Source organism: Nesoenas mayeri (assembly GCF_963082525.1).
Source record: "Nesoenas mayeri genome assembly, chromosome: 9".
NCBI lineage: Eukaryota > Metazoa > Chordata > Aves > Columbiformes > Columbidae > Nesoenas > Nesoenas mayeri.
Window position 1 is genome coordinate 9,867,436 of NC_137557.1, and position 12,906 is coordinate 9,880,341.

General features: G+C 43.5%; 1 protein-coding gene across 2 annotated transcripts in view; it reads right to left on the reverse strand.

Annotated features, from left to right (window-relative positions):
- FXR1 (FMR1 autosomal homolog 1) overlaps positions 1-9,008 on the reverse strand; it is a 34,693-nt gene extending 25,685 nt beyond the window's left edge. Inside the window, exon 1 of one of the 2 annotated variants that reach the window (XM_080349476.1) lies at positions 8,453-9,008. In XM_080349476.1, coding sequence (XP_080205602.1) covers positions 8,453-8,503 — 51 coding nt within the window. In that variant the 5' untranslated portion in view covers positions 8,504-9,008. The remainder of the gene's footprint in view (positions 1-8,452) is intronic. The other variant, XM_080349477.1, reaches the window with a different exon arrangement.
- Between the last annotated feature and the right edge of the window lie 3,898 nt (positions 9,009-12,906).

A 12,906-nucleotide genomic window follows, 5' to 3' on the forward strand; every position in this document is an offset into this window, starting at 1 on the left:
GCGTGTTGTGAAAAAAGCAGATAAAGGGACAAGAAAGATCTTTCAAACTACTCCTGCTTTTGCTATAGCCTGGTATTTGCCCAGGCACAGGAGGTCAAGAAGGAATCTGCAGTTTTGAAGGAGTAAGAGAGTTGTATAGCTGTGTTAAAAGAAGTTCCAGGAAATCTGCTGAATGGATTATATCCATACAAGAAACCTCCAGCTGAGGAGGAGGAAGAACATATCATCTGTGCAAGAAGCAACTGCCCACATAGGTATAATGTGTCGGCCCAGGGAAAGGCTAATTTTGACACAGGAGATCCCTCAATGTAATAACAGACATTAAAGGAGCCCATGCTGACAGCTGGTTGCAAAGAGCCTATACAAACAAGTCTCCTTTTACCTGAACCCATACTTGAGGAACTCTGTGAAGGAATTTGCTCAAAACCTGCTTTTCTGCTCCCTGACCTTCACTCAAAGCCATCTGCCAGTAACACAAAGACTGGGTCTAGCAGAAAGCATACCGGTAATCCTGAGGAAAGCAGGTTACCAGCAATCACAGGAATCTCCTCCTTCAACCACCTCATGTCTTCTTAGTAAAATAAACCCTCTCAAAGGCCATCCTGCCACTGCAAGGGAAGGAAGGCAAATCTCTTTCTTCAGAAGCTAGAAAGCTGCAACAAGTGGCAATGAAATACATCTGTAATCAGGGACTTTCTGTTGCAAGAAAGTTTAGGGACAGGTAAACTAGACAGGAATACTGAAGCTATGTCTGTTTAAAGATGCCAAGAGCATACAAAACTTCACTGCCTGAACAATGTGTTAGCTAACAGAGGTAAAGCAGAACTTTTACTACATTTATGCTGTTGATGTCCACTTTAAGCATGCCCCAACATGGGAATGAATTAGCATGGCATAGAGTAGAAAGTAAGAGTTGTCCTACTACAATGCATTCAAATTCTATCCAGGGACAAAACATGCAAGTCACGGCACTGTGCACCAAATTCATCCAGTCCAACATTCTGCAAAATGACAACTTAGCAACAGAAAGCAGTATTTACAGAGAGAACTTAACTCCTTACTATGGAGAGCCATTTATCTGCATTCCAAGAGCCTGTGATTCAGCATCAGTCTTTGCCTCATTATGGTGCTTTACTTCATAGCCGAACCTTACCTCTTCTGTTATTACATGCTCTCACAGCACTCGACACGAAGAGAAAAAAATACGCATTTCCTCTCTAAGGTCAGCCTATAGGAGCTACAAAATTGTTCTGCAGATCTGAATGCAGTTATCTTTCTTGTGTTAAAGAAACAGAACTTCAGAATCAAGAGATTCAAAATCAGGTACCATAAAACACCTGAAAAGCCTTCAGAACATAACGCTCTGCAGAGTTTAGAAAATCCTGAATCCACTGACTAGATGCAGGATTCATTAATAAGACAAAAGAAGAAGAAATAAGGAATCCCAACTGCATTACATTTCCAGGATTTCAGACTAGCCCATTACTAGGTGAAGTCTTTCTGTGTAATGGTAACAAACAGGTTTAATATTCAAAACTGATTTTCAAGCTAACACACTACTAAAGAATGGAAAAGCTGAACACTAATGCAGAGATATGACCAGCACCAGCCTGAAGATGACACTGCACATACGTCAGCTGCAGAAACAGAAACACCAAACACTTTTAAATGAAATCGAAAGTACGCATTCCAGCAAAGAGGCTGTACATTTTACAACCCTTTGTGGGTTTCAGGAAGGCTTTCAGCTCAAAGTGCGCACACCGCTCTTCCCATTCGAGATCACAGTGCAGACTTCGGGCTCACGGACAGGTACGCAGGGACTTACTTGAAATGATCTGAAGAGCACTTCCAGTTGGTTTTCTCAAACTCCTTCACTCCACAGTATTTATACATGAGAAATACCCAAAATCAAATATAACGTTTATCGAGTATGCACTTCAGATCACAAATGGACATACGTAAAGCATTAAATAAAATTACATAGTTATTTTAGTTGTGAGGCCTACGTTGTTGTGAGGCTTGAAAAAAGTATGAGCAGAGTCAAATTGTACAAACACAAGATTAAAAGTGAAGGAATAACATAAAACTCAGAAATCCCAAGTATGAATCGTCCTACTATAAGGGTTTCTTCAGAAAGGGCATGATGAACATAAAACAGAAAGGAAATATTCTGCTTTTTAACTAGGAGTTTTGAAGGATTTCTTCATCAGTGAGGTAACCTATAAATAGACTGGTACTCCAAGCTTGCACTAGTCACATCTAATATTGTATCAAAAACATTTTCTGCTAAATTAAGTAACAATGCATCATCTTAACTTTCACACAAATGAACAAGGTACTCCATTACTTTAGCAGCGTTGCCTAAGGTAGACAATGCCAATACCCAAGTTTGAAATGTTCTCTTTTCTTGACACATCATTCCATGTATCCTCATTCTAAACAGAGACGATGAGGCAGAGCTAACAAAAAGACACCCAAACACATCATGAATAAATACACTGGCATCAAAAATACACGGTGATGAACTGTATTATCAGCAAGTAAGCTCATACTTAACATTTGTGTGTGTTTTACCGCACATGTAAAACTGTGGAAGGCAGGCGGGCAAAAAAAATGTACGTGACTTCATCTTGCCAGGGCCCTGGTTTGGAGTGTCCAGATATTAGTGTCAGTCACTGAGTTCCCGCTGTGAGCAGGTCTCTGCAGCCCAGCTCCAGCCAGGAGCCCACACTGTACTCCAGGCTATTAATGTCCCACTGGCTCCCCAGGCACTTCGGTTCAGATCTGTCTCTGCCACTCACTTGGCAGCAGCCAGGCTCCCAGCACCTGTGAAACGAGGGGCAGGATCGCTGGGATCTTGCCTGGGTTTGGGATCAGAGACTCAGTAAATCCAGCACAGGGCCATACCGTGTTGAGTACAAACAAGAGGACAGGCAACTATGAACGGATCATTTGCCACAAAAAGCACTACAGTTGAGACTTCTTTGTCTCATAATACACACGCTCTTTCCCTTTTACCTGGGTTTTACTCATGGATTTGGGATTAGGATCTGCTGATAACATAAACGGATCAAGACTTACCAAAGTGCCCTTACAGTGAACTGTACGTCTCCGCATGCACACACACACTTTTTTTTAAACCCAGTTCCAGAAAATGTCACAAAATCTGCATAACAGGCAGATACAATCCAAGTCCACTCTTCATGATGCTTTATCTGACCCCCAAGCAGGATGGTCCAATCTAGAAGTGGGGGGCTGTTAGTTCAGCTGTAAACATTCTTTCCAGGGACAACCACTGTGTTGGCTTTTGAGTCACACATACCTACACAGTAAAAACTATACTAAGATCACCTTACCCACTGCCGAGCAAATTTCAAACAGTAAACGCTTTGGCATCTGGTACCACGGACTGTTTCTGAATCAGTGACATAAAGGTCAAGAAGCCTATATCCAATTACCAATCCTTCACTCCTTTCAGAAGCAAGTACCATTAGTATTTTTAACTAATGTTCATACACAAAAAATACATGAAATATTAATTATTACTAAGGGATGTATCCCATGCTGACCTCCTGTGGGGATGGAAATCAAAGCAAACACAGCAAACTTGTAAATAATCAAATCACTGGTCAAAAATGACTGAACTTCATAAAGTATTATTTTTATTAGAAGTGCACCTGTTTATACCAGGAATTGATAAAAGCAAGCAGATCTAGCTTGCCACAAAACACAAACATTACAAGTAGGCAACATGTAAGAAAGAGACCCTGAACTATAAAATGGATTTTAGCAACCACAGTTTAATCTATGACATTACTGCTTATTTCCATTCCCAATCATAATTATCATATGTAAATTCAAGGGTCCTTACGACAGTTATGCAAGAACTTCAGCACAGAATCCCACGGTTTAGGCTTATTCATGAACATCTAAATGATTCACATTACTTAAACTGCTTTCTTCATACTCATATCCCCAAAAGACAAAACTTCTGAAATCCGCCATCCTAATTGCGTACACCAGCAATCAATACGCAGTGCCTGTGGCACCTCCCTTTTCTCAGCCTAAAAGAGTCAAGCAAATGGCTCATCAACAGCAATGACTACAGATAGTTTTCACACAGTCTACACAACTTTTAAGAAATCAGTAACTACTTTAGAATGTCTGAAACTTCCCACCCATTACAGGTAGATAGAATAAACAAATGTTGACCACTATAACACAGTTGAGATCTTAAAAAAAGCCACTCCAGTTACCATGTTTCCTGGTATAGTAATTGGGCATGAACAGCTGCATAAGCTACACTCTTAAAAACAGTTTCCTATTTTAATAACCATAAAGCTAAAAACCATTCAGAAGAACTCAGAGTTGTTTTCAAAGCCACTAATTAAAAATTGTAAGAAAAATTAAAAAGCCATTATATTTTTTTATTGACGCATAAACTGTTTCTCACACAGAATTGCTCATCGCGCTTTAACACTGTACATGTGGAAAAACGCTGTGTACTTCTCTTTCATCATGTTTTCCCTCTGTAATATTTTGGCTAGTCTACCTTGAGGCCTATGCCAACTCCTGCTACCAGCGCTTCCGTTAGTGCTGCTACCAGAATAACTGCACCTCTTGAAAGAGGAACAGACCAAAAAGGAAGCACTTCAGAACATGTAAATTAAAGATTGAGTTCCATGCTAATTTACATTTTTACCTATTTCATGTCCTTGCACAATCTAAACAGCTACTGCTCTACGGGAGAGAGAGTACACAAGGGCATGCAACACACCAGTCAGTTTTTCAGCACATGCGAGTCCCTACAATGAAGAGTAAAATGGACCTTTCAGAGTTATTCAGATGCCACTGCACTGTTCCAGTAGAAGAAATTATGCAGTGTTCAATTTATGTACCTTGGTCTCATTTTATTGTAAGGCCCAACCTACTTCATGTAAGCTGACATTTGAACTCGTACATAATGTGCAGAACCGGGGCTGTGATTTGCATACAGGTGAGATATGCAGGCTGAGATACTGGATAACCAGGAACTTTTGTCGTGTTCCTGCCAAGAGCTGCACAGACACCCCTCACAGCTGGCAGGACCGGAGGCAACGGCCATGAACTGAAAACACAGGAGGTTCTGTATGAACATCAGCAATCACTTTACTGTGAGGGTGACTGAGCACAGCCACAGGTTGCCCAGGGAGGTTCTGGAGTCTCCAATCTCATAGATACTCAAAAGCCATCTGGACACGGTCCTGGACAGCTGGCTCTAGGTGGACCTGCTTGAGCAGGGGTGTGGAACCGACAACTTCCCACACTTCCTGCCAGCCCGAAACACACGTGATCCTGTGAATTGCTTAATGATCTTAATGACACAGAGAATCATCATCCTGAAAACACTGCAGCCAGGCCAAGATGAGGCTGGAGTATTCAACTTTCACTCTCTACAATCCACTCAGAGCCCAAAGAAACCCAGATATTTTGGGCCATTTCACTTTGAAAGTCTAAGGTCTCAAAGATAAAAACTATCCTCCAATCTAGCACTCACCTAGAAAGCATCAACTGGTCTGCTCTCAATAGCCCTCATCATTCATCTAATATATGCAAACCCTTAATCAGTAAGGTTCATCAACCTTGTCCATTCTCCTCCCTGTTCCACAACACAAAGCTCTTGTCTCTTCAGAAGATCACGACCACTTTGAGCCCCATCAGTGCCATCTGTTCTCTAAAGACAATGGCTGCTCAACATTATGATATATGCAAAGTCTTCTGAGCTGCAGGGAGTGGCTGAACACTGGCTCTGCTGTATACTGCTTGAGAATACGGAATAAAATACAAAATAAATGCTGTCCTGTTCTCCAGATTATATTACTTGTTTAAAGAGGGAAAAAAATAGCTTGGAGATTCATAAATAAAAGGTTAAATGTAGATTCTTTTTTTTTGGACAGGACAGTATAAAAAAGTTATCTTGGGGTGTCTACCGTAACCACAGTTACTGCCCATTGATTTATGCATCATGAGAAACATTTTGACTTTTCAATTATATTAATAAAAAATATAATTTTCCTCACTAATTTATAGCAACTATAGTATATATGTATAAATACACATACCAAGAATTCCCTGCTAAAGCTGAATTCTACTGAAATGAAGAACAATTATTAGAAGAACAAAAGAACCCATGCTCATATTTCCAATAACTAATGAAAGCCCAACTATAATGCTCCAACGTACTTAATCATGACATTTGTTCTACTACAGATAAATCGCAGATCACATTAAAACTCCCCCAAAAACCTCTGTCATGTATTTATTCATGTAATTATTTTGGTTTTTATCTCTGCTGGCATAGCAGGATCCTTCTCACGTCATTTACCGTGAGGTATGCAGTGCTAATGAATGTGAATTCAGACTATTCCAAAGGTAAACCTCAGATTTCAGCCCATCTTAAAAATCCTGCTTTTCTCTTCAGAAAATTTTTGCTACCTCCTCCATAGAGTCACAGGGGGCTTAGAGAAGATGAGCCTATTCTCACTATCTTACAAATGCTATTATCAATGCTCTCAGTGCCCAAAATAGGATACTTTCTAAATGAGACTGACACACCTCCATCCTTTGCTTCAGAAACTTTCAACAGAAAGTCACCAGTAGTGCCACTTGGCTCCAAAATGCAGGCACAACCTCTGCCTACCTCCACAGTAAGACTCACAAAATGGAGTCACTGACACACATCTTGCTGCATCAAGCTCACAAGAAAAACCTTCTGAAATGGTGTTTCAGTTTGGTTTATTCAGTTTTGGTTTTTTAGGGAGTTCTGTGGTTACACACACAAACAGTGGAATATTCTGAATTCGGGCTTTGGTGGCTGTGGGTCCAATCACTCTAACAATCTGACTTCATCCATCATGAAGATGTCCTCACTGGACTTAATGCCCATTTCACTGATCTGAAAGCCATGAGTACCATTTTTAAGTAAAACTTCTGCTTTTGTTAGTCACTGTTCGCAGGGCTAAAACACATGATGGTGCTAATCCAGGCCTAACAATTCTGACTCAGGAGGAGACCTTATCATTGCAGATTTAAAATCAGGCTTATTGTAATAAATTCTGTGTACACAGGTCCTTTCAGTCCAATAATTCAGCACACCTCCTAATACTCTCACTAGTTTCACACTGCCCTTAAGCAAAACAAACAACTAATCCATGGTTAATAAATTTGTCCAAGATCACAAGATAGAAAATGGAAAGCTAAGAAGAGTGTCTCCAAATTCTGGGCTTCCTAAAAAAATCAATTCTACTTAGGCCTATGCTGTTCTAAATGCAAACGATTTTGATGTGGGTTTCTGTGCGGTATTTCAAGTCCAAGCAAAATGTATCTCATTTGCAAAATTTATTATCTACTGATTTTGGCAGCAATTTAAGCAGCTTACCTAGCAAGGGGACATAGCGCACCCCTCACATTCTTTCCTCATAAGAGTATCTCCTACTTGTCTCTTTTAATAGACAGTCAGTTGAAAAAATTAACTCCTGAAGTCAGCTGGTTACAATCCTTTGAACACCAACTGCCCTCACATACTGTACAATCACCACATGACTTCCAAGCCAAATCCACAGCTGCACACAGGAAATTCAGAGGGGGAAAAAAAAGAAAGAAAGGAAAAAAAAGGACACCCTCATTCCTCCCAGTGCAACATTGCGTGTGCAATACCACACCATGTGTGCGGTTAGGGACAATAGCTAAAGAGAGTCCTGAGATTAAACCCTCCCAGAACACAGCTACAGTGTGTGCTCACAATACTGGCTGGAATCGGCCCTCCTGGAAAGGAAGACAGAAGGCTCTTGCCATAAAAAGAGCTGGGATTCTTAACCATCTGAAGCCAGGCTTAGGGGAAAATGACTGACGGGCAACAGCTGAGAGTATTTTGCATTGATCCTGTAACATCCTGACATTCCAGGGAGGGTGATGGTGAAGGAAGCTTTCTGATGACATAAATAAACTAGAAATCTTTAAAAAATTATTTAAAATATTCTTACGTTATTATTTTCGGCTCTGTTCACCCCATCCCACCCGAAGCCCCTACTCGTTCCAAAAATAGCCCCCACGGCCGCCCATCCTTTCCCAAGCGCAGGGTTATCACACCCCCGCTGCGCATCTGCTCCCCCCGCGCTCCCTCTCCCGCGCACCCACCTCCCGTGAGGGCCCTGGGCCGCCCGCCCGCCGCCTCCTGCCCCGGCCCCCGCCGCCCGCTCCGTCCCGCCAGCCCCACCGCCCCCGCCACACCCAGACACCTTCCCCCAGCGCCCTTCCCCCTCGCCCTCCCCTCCTCCGCGGCCCGGCGCAGCGGCTCCCCCCACGGCCGCCACCGGCCACCCGCCCCCGGCCGCGCTCGGATACCGCCGGGCGGCCGCCCCCCGCGCAGCCCCCGCCGCACCGGCCCCGCCACCACCCCTCCCCGCAGCGGTACCTTGTAGAAGGCCCCGTTAGAGCCGCGCACTTCCACCGTCAGCTCCTCCATGTTGAGAGCGCAAAGGACGCCGGGACGTGCTTCTAGAAACTGTCACCACGGGGGGGAGCGCTGGCGGGCTCCCCTCCCCCTCCGCCCGCCCCCCGGGGTGGGGGCTGCGCCGGCACTGCCCCGCCCTCCTCCCGGCGGAGCGCGGCGGGTCTGCCCACGCCGCGGTTGCGGGGCGGCTCCCAGCCTGAGGAGCGCGGCGTTCCCTGCGGGAAGGGCAGCCGGCCGCCGCCTTTCCCCCCCGCCGCGGCCGGCGGGAGTGGGAGCGGCCGGCTGCTGGCCCGCACGCGGCGGAGGGGTTGCGCGGCGGCGCGCCCGGCCCGCGGCGCAGGTGTCGCGGCGGCCTCGCCCCGGCCCGCGGGAGCCGCCGGGCGGAGGTGGCGGCGCTGGCGCTGGAGGCCGCAGTCAGCGCTGCAGGGAAAATGCCGTGCGTTTGGTTTTGGTTTTCAATGAACAACCATTCAAAAGGCCGGGCCTTCAGGGGACGCCTTCCGTTCCCGAGGCGCCTCCGGCCGCCTAGCTTGCTGTCCTGTGCCCTGGCTGCACGTTCTCTGCCCGGCCGCCTTTGTCCCGGCCGGGGCTCCCGCCTTGCTCTGGGGGCGGGAGCGCCCGCACCGAGCGGCCCCTCACGGCCCGGCGCGGCTCTGCCTGGAGGGGCTCGGGGGGCCTGGCCCCTCTGCGGGCTTTGTCCGACCCTCCGCCACCGGGAGAAAGTAAAAATACAACATGACTGTGCTGTTCGATGACTGTTAAAATACAATCAGACGCCAGTTTTGCTATGAGCTCAGTGCTCACATAAGCTTAGTCATGCAGAGCTTGATGAAAGGCCTGTATCTTTGCCAAATGCGGGTATTTTTTGCAATAGCTTTAAATATCAATAACTACTTTCAAATGCCCTTCCTGCTGATCGTTCCTGTTCGATGTCAGCCTGAAATGAACAGGAGTACTTGATGGTATTTTACCCATCAAATGTTTTCATTTTTAGTTTCTCCATGGTAATCTCCCACTATATCCTTTAGCCAGTTCTAAGCACGTGTGTCAGAGGGTGAGGATTTCAGATGATACAGACCTACAAGTTCTGAGAAAGCTGCTGGGTAAGGAGGCTCAGATGTGCCGCAGCTGAAGGAAGGATGGGGGTTCAACGCCATGGGCTCAGGCTGAGCCCCAGCTGTGCCCCATGGTGAACACGCAGCTCTGGTCAGTTACACTGTGCTGGTGTGGTCCAGTGAATAAACTGGGAGCGTGGGGATAAGCTGGGAGGGTTCTGTTGGGGAAGAACTGAAGATCAGAGTTACAGGTTCAATGGACAGTAGAGCCTTGAGTCATTGTGGTGAAGCATGAAGGGAAATGAGGCAAATTAATTGGGGAAAAAAAAAAAACACTAGACTCTACTTGTTCCAGACAACACTATGCTTTTTCCACTCAGTAACTTGAATCTTTGTTTGGCTATGAAGTAGTGTTTAGAAAAAAAAAGCTATTATGTGATCTAGTCTTTTCCCATGCTGTGTGCATGAATAATACCATTCTTGCATAATATTTGTTCCACAGGAATGTTGGAGGGTACCTTTTGTTATAAATATGGTTTAAATCTTCAGAAATGACCCACAATTTGTTCTGTCATAGGTGCCCAGGCCACACATAGGGTAAGAGAGCCCTTCATGCAAAATGGTAGGCATCCTCTTTCCAGGATACGGTCCAAAACCTGATAAAATGAAGCAAACAGTTATGCTACAAAAATTATACACCAAAAGTTTTCATTGCCCCAGGACTGAATGGCCTCAAGTTCATTTTGTCAGCTTTCAAGACACAGACTCTCTGTCAACTGCTAAAAAAGGGTATTTGGGATTAAAAAAAAATAAGCAAAAGTGAACCATGCTTGAATCAAACAGGACACAGATGAAAAAAAACCAAACACAACCGCAGACTTCAGAACTGCGTGAAGTGCCGGGTGTCCACATCTGCAAAACGGGGACAGTTCTGGTCAATAATGATAACGAGAACTGACTTGAGCCAATGCAATCTGCATCTGAATTTCCTTGATAAAAATTGTTTTTCTGGAAGTGTACACATGATAGTAGTTAAAGTGACAGGGTTGTTTACGAATTAATATTGAGACCAATTGCTATACCTAGGTGAAAATGGGGGTAGAAGAGCGTTATTGTTACGTTGTGGGCCATAATAGTTTGCAACTCATCAGCCACACTGGCGAGGATTAATCTATTCTAGGTTTAGTTTTCACTTAATGCAAATTAGAAGTAACTACTAAATTAAATTACTTTATGTATTTACCAAAATAAGAAAAGGGAGGATCTTTACGCAGCTTTGGAAACTCAGGAGTCTTCCTTTGATAGTATCTACTTACAACTTTGTTCACAAGACTAGGTAAGGTTATTTTTTTGTTTGTTTTCATTTTGCAACACCCACAGTGAAAGTGCCACCTACATTTCATAGGGCAGTTCTGGTCAGGGAGATGCCATAGTTAACTCTACTTGAACCACTCTCTGTCCTCTGTTGAAACTGTTGGGCAACGCAGGAGGGGGAGCGAGCTTCATGGTGCCAAAAGGACAGTAACCAAGAAATAGCAGGATTCCTGATCCTTGGGGCTCTTGGTGGCAAAGAGCAGAAAAAGATCTTGCTTATTTAAGTGAGCAAAATAAAGGCTGAAGGATTAAACAATGAAGGATTAGGATTGTTGTCTTCAAATACATCCAGGCACAGCGAAGGGCTAAGGATCCATGAGAGACTAAGGCTATGAAAGACAGAGAACAGGACTGGCAAAAAGACTCCCCAATAGGTATAGGCTGACCATTACTAAATTTAGCCTGGAAATTAGAGTTTACAATGGGAGCTTGAGAATATTTCCAGAACAGCCTTTTGGAATAAAATGATGGAAGTTAATAAAGCCTGCCTACTTTTAAGATGGAAAAAGCATTTATGATGGTGATATATCATGAGCAATATAAACCATATTTTCAAGATAGGAGACTTAGAAAGCATTGATTCCAACAAATAAACAACCTGCCCCCACCCCCATCCTTCCAAATGCCATTGTCTAAAATTCAGGAAGTATATGGACAAACTGGAGAGGATTCCGAAAGAAAGCCATAAAAACATGGATTGAAAATGTAACTCGCAGTGAAATAGTATCAGAGCAGAGTTTTAATGTTTTGAATTAATGATTTTTGGCCATAATCTCTATGTACCCGGGTAGGAGAAAAATAATAAAGATCTCTTCAGATTCCTGTCGCTAGCCATTTTAAAGTCAAGATTGGATATGCACTGGTTCATATAAAAAAGAATTTTTGGAAATCTTATCATCTATGTTACTGAAGGTTAGAATGGAATTGTCATCTGGGACCTTCTGACATCAGACTCTGTTAAATGTTCATCTTACCCAAAAGCAGAGAAATTTCAGCCATTTTCAGAGACTCGGGCAAGAGTGAGCCAACTATGAAATCAACAGCATAACTCCTCAGAGTAGTGATATTTCAAGTAAGATTATGTTTATTTATTAAAAGGCGCACAGATTGATAGCCCTTTTAAACTACTAGTAGGCTGATAGTTTATTTGCAATTTTTTTTTGTATTTTTAAACCAATCAGTTACTTGTCCGCCAATTAACTTTATTTTCTGATACCAAACCAAGGGGTATTACTGTGTTTCACTGAACATATTACCCTTCCCTTCAGTAAAATAAAAATCCAGAAGCATACATTCTTAGTATATTTTGAAAAAATTCGGCAGAAATCAAGGTTAAATAAATTCAGACTTATGCATTTACTTACAAATGTGGAGTGTAATAACCTGGGCCTTCCATTCAGTGAAGGGAAATGCTGAAACTTAGCAGCTTATGCCATAAAAAAATTAAATAATGATAAAAAATTAATCTAGATTCGCCTTTAAGTGGGTAGAAACCTTTTTGGTTCAGTTGCTCACTCCGAAATTTTGGCAGAAGGCTGATACTGATGAGAGCCGTCCATCCAGAGACTTCAGCCTTCGCAGACGTGTAGGCAAGTGGCAGCACTTAGACCCTCTGTAAATCACTGTGCTTCCCTAGTCCTCTGAGATGAGCAAAACGGATGAATATTTGAAGGTTATTACGAGATAAGATCATATTGGCCTCACGCCTTATCAAATGACAAAACAAAATTACAACTCAGAAAAAGTCTCGGAGAAGTTCTTTTGAAATATTACAGGCTTCCCAGTGTGGGGGGCTTACTCATTTACATGTATGTTTTCTTTGTTCCACATATTATACTTGGGTAGCAGGAGGAAGTTTGTGAGACATAAAATCAGCTCCGATGGACTTGTGCAAGTAGAATGGGGGACCTCATCTTTTGTGGCACAAACCAGCTATTAAGGCATATGGTCTTGATACAGATCAGCCTGTTGGGCTGCCACTGTATA